The sequence below is a fragment of the Berghia stephanieae genome, chromosome 5 (assembly GCF_034508935.2).
Source record: "Berghia stephanieae isolate SIO BIC M18660-M18661 chromosome 5, UCSD_Bste_1.3, whole genome shotgun sequence".
In the NCBI taxonomy this organism is placed as follows: Eukaryota; Metazoa; Mollusca; class Gastropoda; order Nudibranchia; family Aeolidiidae; genus Berghia; species Berghia stephanieae.
Window position 1 is genome coordinate 78,594,366 of NC_088364.1, and position 17,715 is coordinate 78,612,080.

General features: G+C 35.0%; 1 protein-coding gene across 2 annotated transcripts; it reads left to right on the forward strand.

Annotated features, from left to right (window-relative positions):
- The first annotated feature begins 846 nt into the window (after positions 1-846).
- On the forward strand, positions 847-10,461 carry LOC144973657 (uncharacterized). 2 transcript variants are annotated; one of them, XM_078916380.1, is made up of 6 exons: positions 847-1,018; positions 4,853-4,968; positions 5,248-5,349; positions 5,951-6,075; positions 7,342-7,493; positions 7,843-10,461. In XM_078916380.1, the coding sequence occupies exons 1-6, from the start codon at positions 1,009-1,011 to the stop codon at positions 7,881-7,883; spliced, it is 546 nt and encodes a 181-aa protein (XP_078772506.1). In that variant the 5' UTR covers positions 847-1,008; the 3' UTR covers positions 7,884-10,461. The 2 variants fall into 2 exon arrangements, with proteins under 2 accessions (XP_078772506.1, XP_078772507.1); XM_078916381.1 differs by having other exon boundaries at positions 853-1,018; positions 7,846-10,461.
- Positions 10,462-17,715: the final 7,254 nt, after the last annotated feature.

Sequence of the window (17,715 nt, forward strand, 5' to 3'; positions counted from 1 at the left end):
TCCTTCTTCTTCTTCTTCCTTCTTCTTCTTCTTCTTCTTCTTCTTTCTTCTTCTTCTTCTTCTTCTTCTCTCTTCTTCTTCTTCTTCCTTCTTCTTCTTCCTTCTCTTCTCTCTTCTTCTAGAGCATTACAAAAAAAAAACTAGAGCATTTATAAAGAGCACTATCCACTAATCGTGCTCAAAGCGCTTTACATGGGGTCCCTGACCAACATCAACACGTAACACATAGAACGAGACATGTTGCCTGTTAGGCGATATTACATTTTTTTTTTTCGACAGTGACGACGCTGTTCACGGCCAGGTACTCATTTTACACATGAGTACGGTGAGAGAATGTGAGTAAAGAGCCTTTTCCAAGGACTCAACTATGCACCGCTCGGGACTCGAACCCAGGGCCTTCCGATCCGAAAGCGAGTGCCATACCATACTACTACTACTACTACTACTACTACTACTACTACTACTACTACTACTACTACTACTACTACTACTGAGACTACGACAACAAACAGATAGGCAAAATAGATTAATATTTAGAATAAAAGCGATAGTTGACATTAGCTGGATAAATACTAAAGTTCAGCATAGAATATGTTCAGCTGGCATTAAAGAAAGTGCACCAGTGCACATTAAACTTCTCTGCCTATCCTTTTATCTACACTAGATTTTGTTTGACTGTGCTTATTTTGTATTTCATTCAGATGATGTTCAAACAATTACACCATTGAGTTGGAAACAAATTATAGAAATAATAAACCCCCCGGAAGCCAAAATTATTACCACCGATGTAAACTAAAATTTTGATATATTCATAGTACCTAGAATAAATACTTAGCCACTCCATCCATTTTCAGCTTGGGAGAGTTAAAAAGTGTTAAGGAAGGAACCATAATTTGGCGATTGCAATTTGTCTTTTATCCAACAAGAACTTTCTATTGCGTGCGAAAGTGAAAACCCAGACTACGGCGGTATATTTTTTATTTTTGTGATATATAATCTCAAGCCAAGATGCCTAGAGGTAAATGTCGGATTCGTAATCAAATATTTTCAAACTGAAATAGGTCATTCTACGTTTTTAAAATTTTAAGTAAAGAAAAGAGACGTTAGTTGATTGATAGTTCCATACTGAACTGAAACTGACAATTAACTGTGACTGAGACTGTATCAGTTATAGTATAGTTATATCAGTCCTCACTCTCACTCTGACTGATGCCTGGCAGTAGGAGTGGCAATCGAAACTGAAACTGAAATTTGATTTTGAATATAAATTTTAGAAGTGTTGATGGATTTGAAAAACATCAATAAAATACTAACTTAATTAAACTTCTTTGTAATTTTATTAAGAATAAGAAGTACCACCATTTAGTTGTCAATTTTAGTCTTCTTTAGTTATACTATTTTTTTCTTTCTACACTTACACTCACTCCAACCAACATCACTTCATAATCAACAAAAAATAATAACTTGAGCTTTTATATAGAGCGCAATATCCACTAAAGTGCTCAAAGCGCTTCACAGAATTACAGGCACAGGGAAGGGGGTCCCTGACGAACAGCAACACTTAACATGTAGGACGAAACATGACGCCTGTTGTTAGGCGATATTACATTTTTTTTTTTTTTTCGGACAAAGACAACGTTGTCAACGGCCAGGTACTCATTTTATACCTGAGTACATTGAGAGAATGTGAGTAAAGAGCCTTTTCCAGATTCCAAGGACTCAACTATGCACGAGTGTCATACCACAAGACCACATAGCCGCACAAATGACAAGCTGCTGTGCCTACGCATACTATGTGTGACTTTTTTTTTGTTGTCAACTTTGACTTTTAGCACAATACAACTACAACAAGCAATTAGTATTAGCCCTACAATTGTGTTTTTGAAAGATTTGTTTGATTATAGAGTCTGTAGAGCTAGGAATGATGCTGGAAACTGACTGGTGCGAATCACGTTTCTAATCATAAATTAAAAGTTGGGAGGTGATTTCTCCTGGTTGGTAGTGGTAGGCAAAAATTTAAAAACTCAGTAGCCCTGCACCTTAATTTGACCCTATCAGATGTAATTTGACACCTAATTTGTTTCTGTACAACAAACAGTTCCAGAATTATTTATATTATTCTGTTGTAAATTGGAGACACTTACCTTTAGAGAAAGGTCTGCTGCATCTCACGGCTACAAGGAAAGTTTGGGTTTTACAGTCGACCACTTTTGGTATTCATTTAATTTGTGTGGATTGATGGCAAGTTCATTTTTAAGGTCTCTTTATTTTCATATGTATATATCTTCTTTGCGTTTGCTATTTTCATTTAACTCATTTTCATGTATGAGAGGTATATAGAAAATTAGGGTCAAGTGAAAATTGATAATTGGGTCATAATTTTGGAGTTTGTTTGCATTTCATTAGACATTTGTCATTTATTTGTATGGCACTACTACTACTTGCAGGTTGAAAATTCCCCTTTAACCAATCTTTAAAATTTTCGTGCTTGAGACCCTTCCCACTAACTACTTTATTCCTTAAATTAACTTTTAAATATGTTGTCTTGGCCATCTTGTTGAGAAATGACCTGTCAGTCAATGATGGAAGGATATTATTATGCTGCCAGAAGTAGCAAAGTAGTCTGGACACAAAAACAATTATACACAAAAATCTAGAATATTGCACCCAGAAATTATGACATTTTCGTGTTCAGTGACCCAACATACATATAAATATATTTGACTAATGATCATAGATGGTAGTATTGTTCTAAAAGTTGTCCGTTTTCTTTAAAAATAATTCAATAGTCTAGGCACTTGCAAGAATTTTTTTAGAAATAGAAATATGACAATTGATTTAGCAAAGAATAATAAAAGGAATTGAAATTTTATCAGATTGAAAAAATTATTGCTCTATATCATTTGGTTAAAAAGTTATAACAATAATATGTCCAAAAGTTGTTACGTTACATAGCTTATAATATTATTATTTGAACATTTGTAACCAAATGCAAAATGGAAAATCAAGCACAAGTCAGAAACCTTCAGATACATCGTACATCACAGAAATCATAAAATCTACAAACAGGGGATCTAAATAACTAGAGATGAGACAGTGACATACACATTTCAGGCATTAATGGTCTTTATCAATAGTGTATGATTCAATGAGAAAAAAACTTTTTTTTTGTTCCTCAAAATTTCTTCCGTTAATCTTTGAGTGACCTCCGTCATAAATGAGTGACAACCACTTTACAGGAACATTGGGAATGTTAATAATAAAATTGTCATTCATGTGGTACACCAAACTCAAACACACCATTGCAGCGGCATCATTTTTTAGTTGTTCACTTTGAAATTTTCAAATTGAAAATTGACCTTCTAAAAATGGAGATATGGACTGACAAATTTATGAGTTGGTGTATTATAGATTATCGAAAATAGGTTATTTTACCAACTTCCTGTCAATTAAATTTGTGGTGAGAATATAACTTTTGTGTGTGAACTTATTTTGCTGTGTAATTTTCTGTGAACCTACCTTAATGGTAATACAATAGTCATTGCTTTTTTGCAAGGTGCTCAGGAATCCGATATATAAAGGGAGACAATCCTTGTTGACTCTCCAATGGACATTTTTTGATAAAAAAGGATTATTTCCTATTCAAAAGGTATAAGCGTTTAACATGCAATTCCTTCACACAAAGTTTTCTCAATGGTATGACATAGAAGGACAATAATGATGCACAGCTCTGCAGAATTTTATGCCTTTTCCAGAGATATAAACAACTTGCCATTTCATCTCACTGAAAACAAAAAATCAATATAATATTTAAAGATTACCCCTAAGTTTTTCCTTTTCAATAATTGGAACAGAAATTCTCGCCTTTTTTCAACTCGTGATAGCAGCTTCATGCAAGTATCTACAAACACATTGGTTCAAAGCACTAATCCTATTAAGACTAGACTAGACTTAGAAGTGATCATCCTTTACTACTAATTCTAACTTCTTAAGTGTAAACCAATCACTAGACTACAGCAAATAGGCACGTTGAAAATATTTTGAAGCCTATACACTCATAATATTTGAGGGTAATAAGGAAATGTTGGACTTACTGGTGGGTCAATTCATGACTAGAAATAAAATGATTTGAGTGTGCGTTTTGCAGGAAACTCATAAAAATCTTTTTTAAATTATGGCATTGATAAATGACATCGATGAAGATACTGTGGCATCTTCAACTTTTCAACTTACATCAATTCTACAAAAAGACTCCCTGCTTTGCATGTTTGAAAGTCATGGCTGTGATCGCAGAATCAATGCGGTATTTGTCTTCTCAGCATCCGAATTCATTTATTTAAATTTTTAAACGTGTGAAATGGTATCTGGCTATAATCTCAAAACACTTCAGCTATAGGTAGTGATGGATGACATATACGTGTGTGTAAAAAGAATAGATATGAAGCGAAAATCTTGAACCCTATTGTAAGAATTGAGAAAAAAACAAATCAAGCACAAAAAGCGCTATTCATTTTAACCGTCTTTGAGCAAATTTACAAAAATATTACAAAAAGATCTATGGTGATTAAAATGTGATGAGATTTAATCCTTGTTAACAATTTATTAACTTACAATTCATTGATAGTCATAGTCATAGACTTGGTTGCTTAGTTGACAATTTTGGCAGCTCACATGAGGCCTGAAATGAGACCTTGAAGTTCTGACAAAATTTTTGGCTTCTACTCTTATGTAACTTATTCAAATCAGGGACCAACTGCAAGACAACAAAGCCACACAGGCTTATGAATCCTGGGTTTCAATTTCTTCATATTAGCATCAAATAGATGACTTCAAATGTTCTTTGAATTATCAGGTGGTGGAGCAGGTCGTGGCAGGAAGAAGAATCACAAAGGTGGACGTAGGGTTTTCACAGATGAAGATCAACTGAGGGAAGATGCTGTCAAGGATGAAAAGGCAAAAGCTTGGAGGGTAAGGTTTTTGTTTTGTTTATTTAAAATATATTTTTGTGGTCTGTTCTGTAATTTTTTGAGGGCAAAATTATTTTTTTCCTATTGAGTTTTATTCAGATTCAGTCAGTTTTATTAGAATTTGTCCCCATCAATGAATCACTTTAATTTGACTTAATTTATCTTGATTGACATAGATGTCAATCATATTTTTATAGATTAAAAAAGTTTTTAAATATCAGTTTCTACAAATTATATTGAGTATGGTTTAATTTTTCTCCCCAAAATAATTTGTCACCAGAGGCAGTGTGGGATTGAAAGCTCTGACGAGGATGATGATGCCGCTGCCAAAAACAGGGACATGCCTCCATCTGACTCAGATGACGAAAGCAGTGAAGAGGAGGTTGGATTATGATTGGAAATTGAATATAGTTAAAGTCAACATTCAAGACTAATTTTTAAATTTAATTTAGATATATGTGAATAAAGCTCATTCAATTAAATGCCCAAGTTGTCCATCTACTTTGTGTAGTGGTATATCTTTATATTCAAAACTTATTGGCTTTGAGCAGAACAAAGATTCAGCCTATGATGGCAAATAACTCTCTTATTTTCAATCTTTGAAAATGTAAAACAGGAAGAAGCAATTTTTTTCTTCTTTTTAATTTATAAATATATTTTTTTTTTGTAGTATGGAGTTAAGTAGTTTATCAGTTATTTATTTAGCTGATTTTAATTAAATCAGATTTTATGATGATCTAACACTGACTCAATTATCTTTTAGTTTTAGAAAATCTATATTTAAAGTAGAAATTAATAGAAATAGAATTAAATCCAAGATATTTTTTTCAAGTATGAAGAATCGAAAAATTTCGTCTTTCAATCTAGCTTTCAAAAAAACAGAAAACAAATCCTACATACATCCACTTCTATGTCTTGTAAGGGTCCAAGAGTTATTTCTCGAGTTGAAATTTTCTTGTTTTTCCCTCCATTGCATTTAACAGGCTAGAGTGGATGGTGTATCACACCTCATAGAAGTTGAAAATCCAAATAGACAAGGGAATAAGGCAGCCAAGAAAATTACAGAGTTGAGTGGCAGTGGGACGGCTAGCCTTTCAAGGAGAGAAAGGTATGTGTTTTTAGTCTACAAATTTTCCAAGCATAGCAGGGAGGGGGAGGGGGGGAGAGGAGTGAATAATATATTTATCAACTGTGTTGATAGCAATTAGTTCATTCTATATTTCGGGTTATTTGTTGGGGTTTTTTTTTTTTTTTTTTTTTTTTTTGGGGGGGGGGGGGGTTCTTTGTTTTTGTAATTTACTTTTTTTATGGGCGGGGGGGGGGGGGTGTTCATACCAAAACTAATTATTTATTTATCAGGCATATCCAGGCAGGTGATTTCACATAATTTTCTTCACTCACTTTCTTGTTAAAAAGTATATATATAGCTGGAGATAAAAAATATAAAGTGAGTAGATGTGACTCATATATAAGGGAACAACACAAAACAAACAACGTTTCGGCCCTTGGCCGTCGTCAGGAGACAGTAAACAAAAACACAAACAAATATGTAAATTTACAAAATATCACATTTTGTCAAATGTGGAAATAAAGTTAATGTGAGGAAAGGGCGTCGAGTGTTGATGCAAGAAGTGGCGCGAGATAAGGAGAGAGAGAGAGGGGGGGGGAGAGAAAGAATGAGAGAGAGAGAGAGAGAGAGAGAATGGAGAGGATGTGTATATGTTTGTGTATGTGTGTCAGTGTGCGTATGTCTGTGTATGTGTATATATAGTAAAAGTAACTGCAAAAAGGTCTTAAAAATGGGGATGGGGGTGAGAGAGCGATTGATTGGGTGGTTAGTATATCATACCAAATATATATCAATGAACAAAATGAGAGGAGGAGAGATAGGTAGATAGAAGGAGATAGAGAGAGAGAGAGAGAGAGAGGGAGAGAGAGAGAGAGAGAGAGAGAGAGATGGATAGATAGATAGGTAGGTAGATAGAAAGATAGATAGATAGATAGATAGATAGAGAGAAAGGGAGAGAGGATGTAAGTTTCCGTGAGTATATAGCTAACACCAACAAAAAATCTTATGTTCTTATGTTCCTGGATTCAGTTCATTTTATTATGAGTCTCAAAGATTAGAGTAGTTGTTTTTTTTCCACCTTGTTTATTTGTAAAAAAAAAAAGCCATTTTATCATCATCAAATGACTACTACTTGCAGATGAATGATTTTGATGTTATTCCCACATTAATGGTAAAAATGTTATCTGTAGCTTATAATTTGTAAACCTTAATGATAAATTGATATCAAAGAGAGCACTGAGATTGCTTTGTGTGATTTTGAAAAAGATGCTGTCAATATCTCAATCACGTTTGTCTTCCATCCAGAGAAGAGCTTGAGAAACAGGAAGCCAAACGTAAATACCAGGCCTTGCATGCAGCTGGCAAGACAGAGGAGGCACAAGCAGACTTGGCCAGATTAGCCATCATACGCAAACAAAGGGAAGAAGCAGCTAAGAAACGAGATGAGGAGCTGAAAGGTAAATAGATCGCACAGTTTTTAAGGAATTGAACTCACCACATGCGGAAATTGTTAATTACATGTTAACTTTCCTCAAACCGAGATCTTCAACAAAAGAAATATATATATAGTCTATTGCTTAAAAACGCAGATGTCATGAGTTGGTGTGCATCAGATTGGTGCAGTACATTTTGAAAAACCTTTAACATGTGTATTGCATTTATGTGTTGAGGTGCGGTGTGGGATAAAAGTCTCTGTCTTCTTGTTTTGTCTAAAAGATTTAAGATGAATTAGATCAGACAGATAAGTTGTTTGGTGTCAGTAAGGCTTTATCATTCATCTAATTACATCATTTTCTTTTACTTCAGCAGCTAAAGATGCAAAGGAGGCTGCTTCCAAGAAGTCTTGACATTATCAATGGAGTGTTTTGTATTGTTGTCATATAAAATGGTTACTTTGGCACATTGCTATATTCAATATTCAATTACATTAAAATTATTCTGATATAATGTTAAGATGATTATCTTTTTATATCTGCCCGTACTTCTTTTAAAGGTAAAAGGTTATGTCTTTTTAGATATTACTGATTATTCCTAATAAATATCCTTTCAATACAAATGTTCACTTCCCAATGTATTCACTAGCATTAAGTAAGTTAAACACTTAAAAATCATTGATTCTGGTACCTGTGAAACAAATAATTCCAAAAATAATTGAATCATCCATTTTTTTAGATTTATTTCCAATTCATTGTTTGAAAAAATAGACAATTTGATATCTAATACATTAATAATTCACAGAAACTTGTCTTGCGGTCTTCGTGAAAAAAATTAATGCTACTGTTTTTCTTCACTTTGATCACCAAGAGCTGTCATATGGTTGTTGCACATATTTTGCCTCAACTTATACGACTCCTTGTGTGTGTGAGAATTCGAAATAAGGATACAAAGGTCCAAAATGAATGTGCGCTTCAATAGCTTCGCACTTTATATATTTATTATGAATAATTGGTACACATATGTGGAAGGTAATATTCGTATGTGTTATTTATCAAATTCCAACTGGAGATGTGAGATGATTTGTTTGTAATTATTGGGGATGATTGTAACCCGAGAAAATATAATCCATATTCCATTTTCTTATTCACCTATGTGTAATTAGTAATTAATTAGTTTTCTGGAGTAGTATTAATAGTATAATTTTCCTTTGAAAAATATGAAATTGAAAAAAATTACATTAGGCACTGGTGCAAGATAATAATTTGAACAGGTGTGTATGTCCAGTGCAAGAGAAAAAAAAAAAAAAAAATACAAGGTAAAGTTTATAAAAAAAGTACCAGCCTTCCTTGACAGGACGTTAAACCTAATTTCTCCACTGGAGGAGCTGATGTTTTTTGGGGTGTTTTCATGTCCATTGTATTTCTTTCTCCTTTGCCTGGCACTCTATCATTAAAATCTTTTTCAGGTTCTTAATTTAACTTTAGAGGTTTATTGTTGGTAGAAGTAGTCACAAAACAGTTGAAGAATATTTTAATTATATCAGTGCAATTGCTTGTATCCTGTTGATTGTGCATAAACATTTAACTTTTACAAGAGTCTGAGACAGATGATCATCTGAAAAAATCTCCCACCTTTTATGTTATATGAGGTTAAGTATCAAGGAAATATAAACAATACGTTGAATAACCCTGCGTGATGTTACAAAATGTGTTTTTTTTAATTTTATAATGCTAATTAAGACATTTGAAGATGTTTGTTCAACAGTTACTCATTTGAATTTCTACTTGTTTTGAATTGGGGTTCAAAGCATAACTTAAAAACTTACGAGAAAAAGGTGGATGAATGCATAAATTTTAATTTGCTTCTGTGTCGTTATGAGTAATAGAAACACGTAATCATACTGGTTCAGATGACATCACAATTGATAGCTTTTTACAAGTTTGTATTTTACTTTTACTTAATACACTTTGCACGTTCAAAACGGAGTACAATTTGTTTCCCTTTTTAAGAAATAAGCTTTTTAATTTATAATTAAATTTAATGGGGTTGATTTCAATAATATGAAGCCGCAATAAAAGGTTCCTGTACGTATAATAACTCGGTTATAATTACTTATGCTTGCTAAGAAGGTCTTGAAAGCTCAGAATAGCAAACAGACTTGTATTGGTCAGGGGCTCAGTTGTTTTTGTTTTGTTTTGTTTTGTTTCCGACCTCCCAGCAATGATTTGGTTGCTGGTTCTTCTAGACTTAGTGATAATTTGAGCAGGCTTTTGTGCAACATTAAAATTTGAAAAGTAATTGCAAAAAAAAAATCAGCCTTCTTTGAATGTTGAGTATATTGTAATAGACTACCATACTACCCAAAGGGGGGCTATCAATTGTTGCTAATACTATAGTTTTGGATAAACTGGCTCCAATTGCTCTAATTTGGTACCAAATTCTCTATTTATGGATCATTTGAAATGTGTTGTGTTAAAAAATAAAAGGAAGTTGATTACAAAAAAGTTATTCGGTTATTGTTTCCTTAATTTTTTTTTTATTTCCTTCTTGTTTTTTGTTTTGATTAGTTTTGTTTAAAATAAACCTTAATATCTTTGTATTTCACACAAATGACCTTTTGTCCAGTATCATATTAGGTAGCATGCATTTCCTTTATTTTGAATTATAAAAGTCTAAAGCATTAGAAAGAATATCTAGTTTTAGTATTAAATTGCAACACATAGAAAAAGGAAAAGAAATTAAATAATAGTAATAGGATAGTCAAAATTATTTTTTTGAATATTGTGGGAGGGGGGGGTATATTTTTTTTTCTATTTTTTATCTCTGTTCTGTATAATAATAGAAATTTATGGATGACATTGACCATGTGTAAGTTGCTTTCTGTTCCTTTTGCCCCCTGGTTATGATGACTTTTATCTTGTGGCATATTGTACTGAACATTATTTTCGTTGATTTTCAAATAAATGGAAGACCGTACTGAATAAAAAAGACTTTCGTTCCATAATATTTTGCTATGTGGTTCTTGTCATCAAGCTCTGGGTGGGGTCTTTGATCTCCCATGGTGTTCACTTGCTGTGTCTTCTATTCCCCTATATGTGTTTTCCGAGTTGCTTTCTATCTGTCTGTGGAATGAGATGACCTGGTTTGTTCTGGCCCTGGCTGGAGTCCTTGACTGAAAGGGGGAAAGAGTCAAAGTCAAGTGTATAGTGTTAATTTGGGGAGACATGTGTTTTTCATTGCAAATCATCTCTCTGTTATGTACTGTAATATTTTTGTTTTGTTTAGTAAGCATTTGAGCGTATTCTCTTGCTGGTAGTGGTAGGATCCTGTGCCTGTGCCTGGATGAGACTTTAACTCACCCAATCCTAAAGATTTTTGCTGCTTTTCAAAATTGGAAAAAAATGTATTAAAAATGAGCACGTACATAGCTAGTTTTATTCAATTGTCATCAACATGCAAAAAAAATCTAAAAACATTAGCTTTGATTTTGATACTAGATACGCCTATAATTTTTTCTCATAAAAATGTAATAAATAGGTTTGGGGTAAAAGTAACCCGTGGTAAACTACGGATATAGTCGCTGTTAGGGTTGAGTGAGTTAAGGTGATCTCAAACCAAGCACACTGATAGTGTGATCTTGGAATCTACATCTGTTCCCTATTTGAGCCATTCCCCTTTGACTTGTTTATTCTCGTGTGCTTTTAATAAATACAGATTTTTATTTACTGTCCCATCTTTTGACTGTGTACTGGCACTGAAATGACCTAAATGTGTCGCAAGCGCCATAAATCTGTTAAAAACAAACACTGACATCAGGCTATTTTTATATTTTCATCATCGGTTATTGATGGATAGAAACTGAGCATTTATATAGAGCAATATCCACTAAATGTTCTCAAAATGCTTTACAAGGAGACCAACAGCAATAGTGAATATGTAGGACAAGACATGACGCCCGTTACTGCTAGATGGTATTACAATATCTTTCTGACAGAAACAACGCTTTTAACACCCAGGCACTCATTTTACACCAGAGTACAGTGAGAGAGTGTGAGTAAAAGAGCCTCTTCCTGGGACTCGACTATGCACCACTCAGAGTGGGACTCTTAGTAGCCTTAGTCTAGTGTCATACTCATACCACATCACATAGCTGTAAAATTCCCTCCTTGGGTGGGAGAATATTGACTGCCCCTATGTCAGTGGTTTCTTCACTGGTCTTCGGCCTTGCTATATTATCTATACCGCAATATCATTTTCTCCTTTTCTGTATGTCTTAATGTCTTTTTTCTATAATGGGACCCATTTGGTTTTGCTTGAGCTCTGCCTGGAGTGTTCTGCCATGAGGGAAACATTTGGATGTGGATATCCATGTTTTTATTACATATTTTTTCCCTGTAAATCATATATCTCGATTATTGATTAAGTTTTTAATGTTGGGCTTATTTTGTATCAATCTGTGACTGGGTGGGGTTTTTGTCCTCCCATAGTGGCCAGGGAGGTCAGTTGCTGTTATATTGGGAAATTTCCAATTCGGATGTCCCGGTCCCGTTCCTTCTTCTTCTTCTTCTAGGTTCCATGCCTGGTCCAGGCTTCGGATACTGCATGAATTATCTCTCTCCATTCCTCCCTGTCTCTTGCCTTTTCAAACAGCTCTTGGATTGTTAGGCTGGTGAAGCCCTTCAGTTGGTCTATGAGTGTTTTTCTTTGTCTCCCCCGGGCGCGTTTACCAGGTATTTTTCCACAACTTGCCAGGTATTCATTCTTATCTTTCCTTACTATGTGTCCGAAAAAGGATAGTTGTCGATCCACTATTAAGGGCATTAGTTTCCTTTGTTGGTATGTTTGTTTTAGCACTTCTTCGTTCGTTTTGTGTGCAGTATACGATATTCTCTGCATCCTTCTCAAGCACCACATTTCAAAAGCTTCAATGTTCTTTTGTGTTTCTGCATTTGTAGTCCAGCTTTCGCATCCGTATAACAAGATTGGCCACACGTAGCACTTCAAGACTCGGAATCTAATCCCGAACGACATCTGTTTGTTTTTCAAAATGTTTCCCAGGTCCATGAAGGCCTGTTTGGCTTGAGCTATTCTTGCTCGTATGTCTCGGTTACATCTTCCATCTGTTGTCACTATTGAACCTAGGTATTTAAAACTTTCTACGTTGGTAAGTTGCTCGCCGTGAATCGTTATATTGCAGGTGTTGTTGTTTTCGGGGTTTTTCTGTATTACCATGCATTCCGTTTTGGTGATATTCACTTCCATTCCCTTGGCTTCACTATCTACTACCACTTTGTCAACAATCTTTTGAAGTTGGATTTCTGATGTTGCAATGAGTACCGTATCGTCTGCTTATCTTATATTATTTATGTTGTGACCTCCCACTTTTATTCCCTCCATATTATTTATGCCCCTCATGATTGTTTCTTGGTATAGATTAAACAGATCTGGTGAGGCAACACACCCTTGACGGACTCCTTTCTTAATAGGAATGGAATTTCCTGTAGAGTTTCCGATTTTGATAGATGCCTGCTGGGTGTAGTATAATGTTTGCATGAGTCTGAGGGCTTTCTCATCAGCGCCAATGGAGTGCAGTTGTTTTAGTATTTCTTCGTGGCGTACTCTATCAAAAGCTTTTTTGTAGTCGACAAAACAGAGGTATAGTGGGGTCTGAACCTGTATAGCTCTTTCACTTAAAACACGGAGGAGGTATATTGCGTTCCTTGTCCCTCTGTCAGGTTGGAATCCATATTGTTCTTCTGCGATTTCGGGGTTAATCTTATTCCTTAGCCTGTTGATAATTATACGCAACAGTATTTTGTTGATGTGGCTTATTAAACTTATAGTTCTAAAATTTTCGCATCTGACTGCGTTCCTTAATTCCCAATAACAGACAGATTTTCCCGATAAGTGCTTCAAATTCTTATTTCATTTAAAGGGAATGTTAGAAGTACCAAAAAAAAAAAAGGATTACCGTGATTATATAATTTAATCACTATGAATGAATTATGTTTGATATTAAATAGTTTACATTACCTCTTCTTTATCAAGTATTCATTTGGTTTTATCCTGGCAATATCAATGGGATAACATACGAGAATAGCAAACTAAAGTGACACCCCCCCCCCCCCCTTAAAATAAGCATATATTATTGTTAGGGTGAGGGCAATGAAATGTATCAGTGTTCTTATTTTTATCAGGTACTTGATAGCTAAATATTGCTCCTCTAAGTTTTCTTTTATCTTCCTTTTTACTAGCATTGAAAGGACCTTAAGTATCATAAATACCATAAAATTTCTAGAAACAAACAATTATTTTGATACCGGAGGTTAGTAATCTTTTTATATTACACAATTTTGTGATTTTCGCCATTTAGACATAAGTGAGTTAATAATAATAATAATAATAATATTTGATGGTATTTATAATGTGCCAATCCCTACAGACAGCAGGCTCTAGGCATTAAAATTCACATTTAGAGAATGAAAAGAAATATTTTTAGACTTCCTTTGAATCATTTATAGTATGGTCTGTCATCTCTCTTGGCTCTCGTAAATTACTCCGGCTTGTTCGTCCTTGGTGTTGGAAAAATCAGCCTCACCATTGTTTTCAGGCAAGTGTTGTGTCGCCTGCAGATCTGAGCCCTTGGTGGTTAGATTTATATGGGACATTGAACTTGAGGTAATGCAGGATACCGAGGTAAAATACACATTGTTGTTGGTAGCCATCTTGTAGGTCAACCGCTTTTCTCGTGGCAATCAATGCAATATGAACAGTAGATTGGACGCATACTTGTCCTTGTTGGATTGAAAATCAAGCAAGAGACGACATTTTGGGTAACTTGAATTGGTTACTTAGTCAAGTGGGTTACAATCACTTTTTACATTGACAAATTATGTAGCCCAGTCATTTCAATATAGAAAAGTGACAACATGAGAAAAACTTCAAAAAGTTACTCATAAATGGGGCCATATGTTTTTATTTTATTTAATGTACATATAGAAAGAAATGAAGAATTTCAATATGAAATAAAATATTGAGCAATGACATTTCCCTTCATCAGTTGGAGGGCGATGAATTCCCATCATTTAATGGGTTATATAAAGGTACCAATAAATTTTTAAAATACTGTTTTAAAATGTTGGGGGAATGTATTACAACTTTTACAGACAATGAACACATTCAATTAAAAAAAACATATCAATATCACATATTTTACATTGTAAAACAATTTTGAAAAATTATCAATATCAGTTTTGGGTTTTAAACTATATAAGATATAAAAAGAGAAAAACTATTTTCAAAATTTGATTGCTGTATGTAAATATAGAGGGATGTACAATGTGGAAATAGGACGATGTGGTGATGACGACAACGACAATGATGATGATGATAAGTATAACAGTAACTGCAGTCCAAAAAAGACTGAGAGATGACAGCTAAGAATATTAATGTAAAATTTGAAGCATTATTTTCTAATTAACACAAAACAGTAGTCTCCGCCCAGGTCCAGTTGGTTGATAACAAAAATAATGAAGATCTCTGTAGGATATTGATCAAATTTGTATCTTAACCAGTGACTTCTTATATAGGAGGACGAGTCGCCGACGAAATTTTACGTTCTACGGGGCCGGACAACCATCGGGACAAATATATACAGTGCAATATGTTATCTTTGGTTGTATTTATCTATCAATTTGTATGTCTGTATGTCTCTATATATCTATCTATCTATGTATTTATCTATCTATGTATCTATCTATCTATCTATCTATCTATATCTATCTATCTATCTATCTATCTATTTATGTCTCTATATTTTTTTCATTATTATTTTCTCTTTATCTTCACTCCCACTTCTCCACCTCCCTCTCCGCCTCTTCCTCCTTATTCTTCTTTTCATCCATCTTTAGATGTTACCGATTCCCGGAATTGATAAATGAGAGAGAGAGAGAGAGAGAGAGAGAGAGAGAGAGAGAAGGAAAAACACACATACACATACACAGAGGGAAAGAGAGAGATAAGGAAACACACAGAGATAGAGAGAGAGAGAGAGAGAGATAGAAAGAGAGCGCGAGAGATAGGGGGGGTTTTAGTCCAGGCCTGATCGTTGTTGGGACAGGTATATGGTACTACATCTCTCTCTCTCTCTCTCTCTCTCTCTCTCTCTCTCCTCTCTCTCTCTCTCTCTCTCTCTCTCTCTCCATCATCCGCTTTTCTATCCATCTATCTATCTATCTATCTATCTATCTATCTATCTATCTATCTACCTGTCTATGAATCTATATTTCTCTTTATGTTTCACCTTTTCATCTATTCACCCATCTTTTCCTTCATACATACATCCATCCATCTACCTACCGACAAAATCAATCGATCTACCTTCATATCTATGTTTAAATGTATTATGTATCTATCTATTCATCCACACAATTCATTTGTTTTCTTATTCCGCTCTTTATTGTTCTCATCCACAACAATATCTTCATAGCTCTCTCTCTCTCTCTCTCTCTCTCTCTATCTCTCTCTCTCTTTGATAGTATTCCGCACGTGTATTCACCGTCATATCAAATCAAATAATCCTCTCTCTCTCTCTCTCTCCCTCTCTCTGTGTCTCTCTCTTTAATAGTATTTCGAACGTGTATTCTCCGTCATATCAAATCAAATAATCCTCTCTCTCTCTCTCTCTCTCTCTCTCTCTCTCTCTCTCTCTTCTCTCTCCTCCTTTGATTAGTATTTCGTACGTGTATTCTCCGTCATATCAAATCAAATAATCCTCTCTCCTCTCTCTTCTCTCCTCTCTCTCTCTCTCTCTCTCTCTCTCTCTCTTCTCTCTTTGATAGTTTTCGTACGTGTATTCCCGTCATATCAAATCAAATAAACTCCTCTCTCTCTCTCTCTCTCCTCTTCTCCTCTCTCTCTCTCCTCTCTCTTTGATAGTATTTCGTACGTGTATTCTCCGTCATATCAAATCAAATAATCCTCTCTCTCTCCTCTCTCTCTCCTCTCATCTCTCTCTCTTGTAGTATTTCGTACGTTATTCTCGTCATATCAATCATAATCCTTCTCTCTCCTCTCCTCTCTTCTCTCTCTCTCTCTCTCTCTCTAAGTACTTCTCCGTCCTTTCTCTCTTATATCAATCAATAATTCTCTCTTCTCTTCTCCTCTCTCTCTCTCTCTCTCTCTCTTCTCTCTCTTCTCTCTCATCTCTCTCTCTCTCTCTCTCTCTCACTCACTCACTCTCGACCTCCTCCATGCTTTTCCCCGTCTATTTTTCTCACAATAAAATGGGAGAGACAGACACACACACACACACACACACACACACACACACACACACGAGAGAGAGAGAGAGAGAAGAGAGAGAGAGAGAGAGAGAGAGAGAGGAGAAGAGAGGAACCAACATAGACTGCGGACAGAGAGATAGGTAGAGAACAAAAACTAAGTCTGAAAAATGCCATTATTGACGTTCAGTTTCCAGACACCAGCTATTTAGTATATTGACCATTAATTACTCATGATAAGTCAATAAAAACCCAGTCATCCGCATATTCAAGTCAAGAGGAGATGAGAGGTTTGGGAGAAGAGGAGGGCAAGGTAGACAAAGCCAATAAATAGTGCACGCTACATTTGATCCGTCATTGCCTAATTTATGATTGTCATTGCGTCAATTAGTGAATGTGAGTGTGTGTGTGTGTGTGTGAGAGAGAGAGAGAGAGAGAGAGAGAGAGAGAGTGAGAGAGAGAGAGGTTGGGGTGGGGGGGGGGGGGGAGCAGTGGAAGGAGATTAATTTTTTAATTACCCAAACAAATCACAATGAATGTAGACTCCACCTCTCTAGTTCAATTCGTATTGAGAATGTATGATGTTGCGTTGGGAAGAGAGGTGGAAAGGGGGGGGGGGGGGGGGGTTGGGGTGTTATGTGTGTGTGTGGGGGGGGGTGTATGGGGAGGGGGTGTTTTCTGTTCAAAAGTGTGTGTTACAAGGTTCATGTACACAAAAGTTTCGGATTTTATTTGGTCAAGACTCACCATTTCTGTAGTTAGTGTAATCCGTGTTCCATCACTATCACAAATAATGAATTAATTTCACTTGAATCGTTCTATTTTCTATGACTCTCACTATGACTATGATTAGTTCTGACTCAGGGAGGTTATAGTAATATTATTATTATGCTTTGGTTATGCGACATGTATTTCTATATATTTTTATTTGATCCTGTAATTTTAACTCACTTCAAGAACA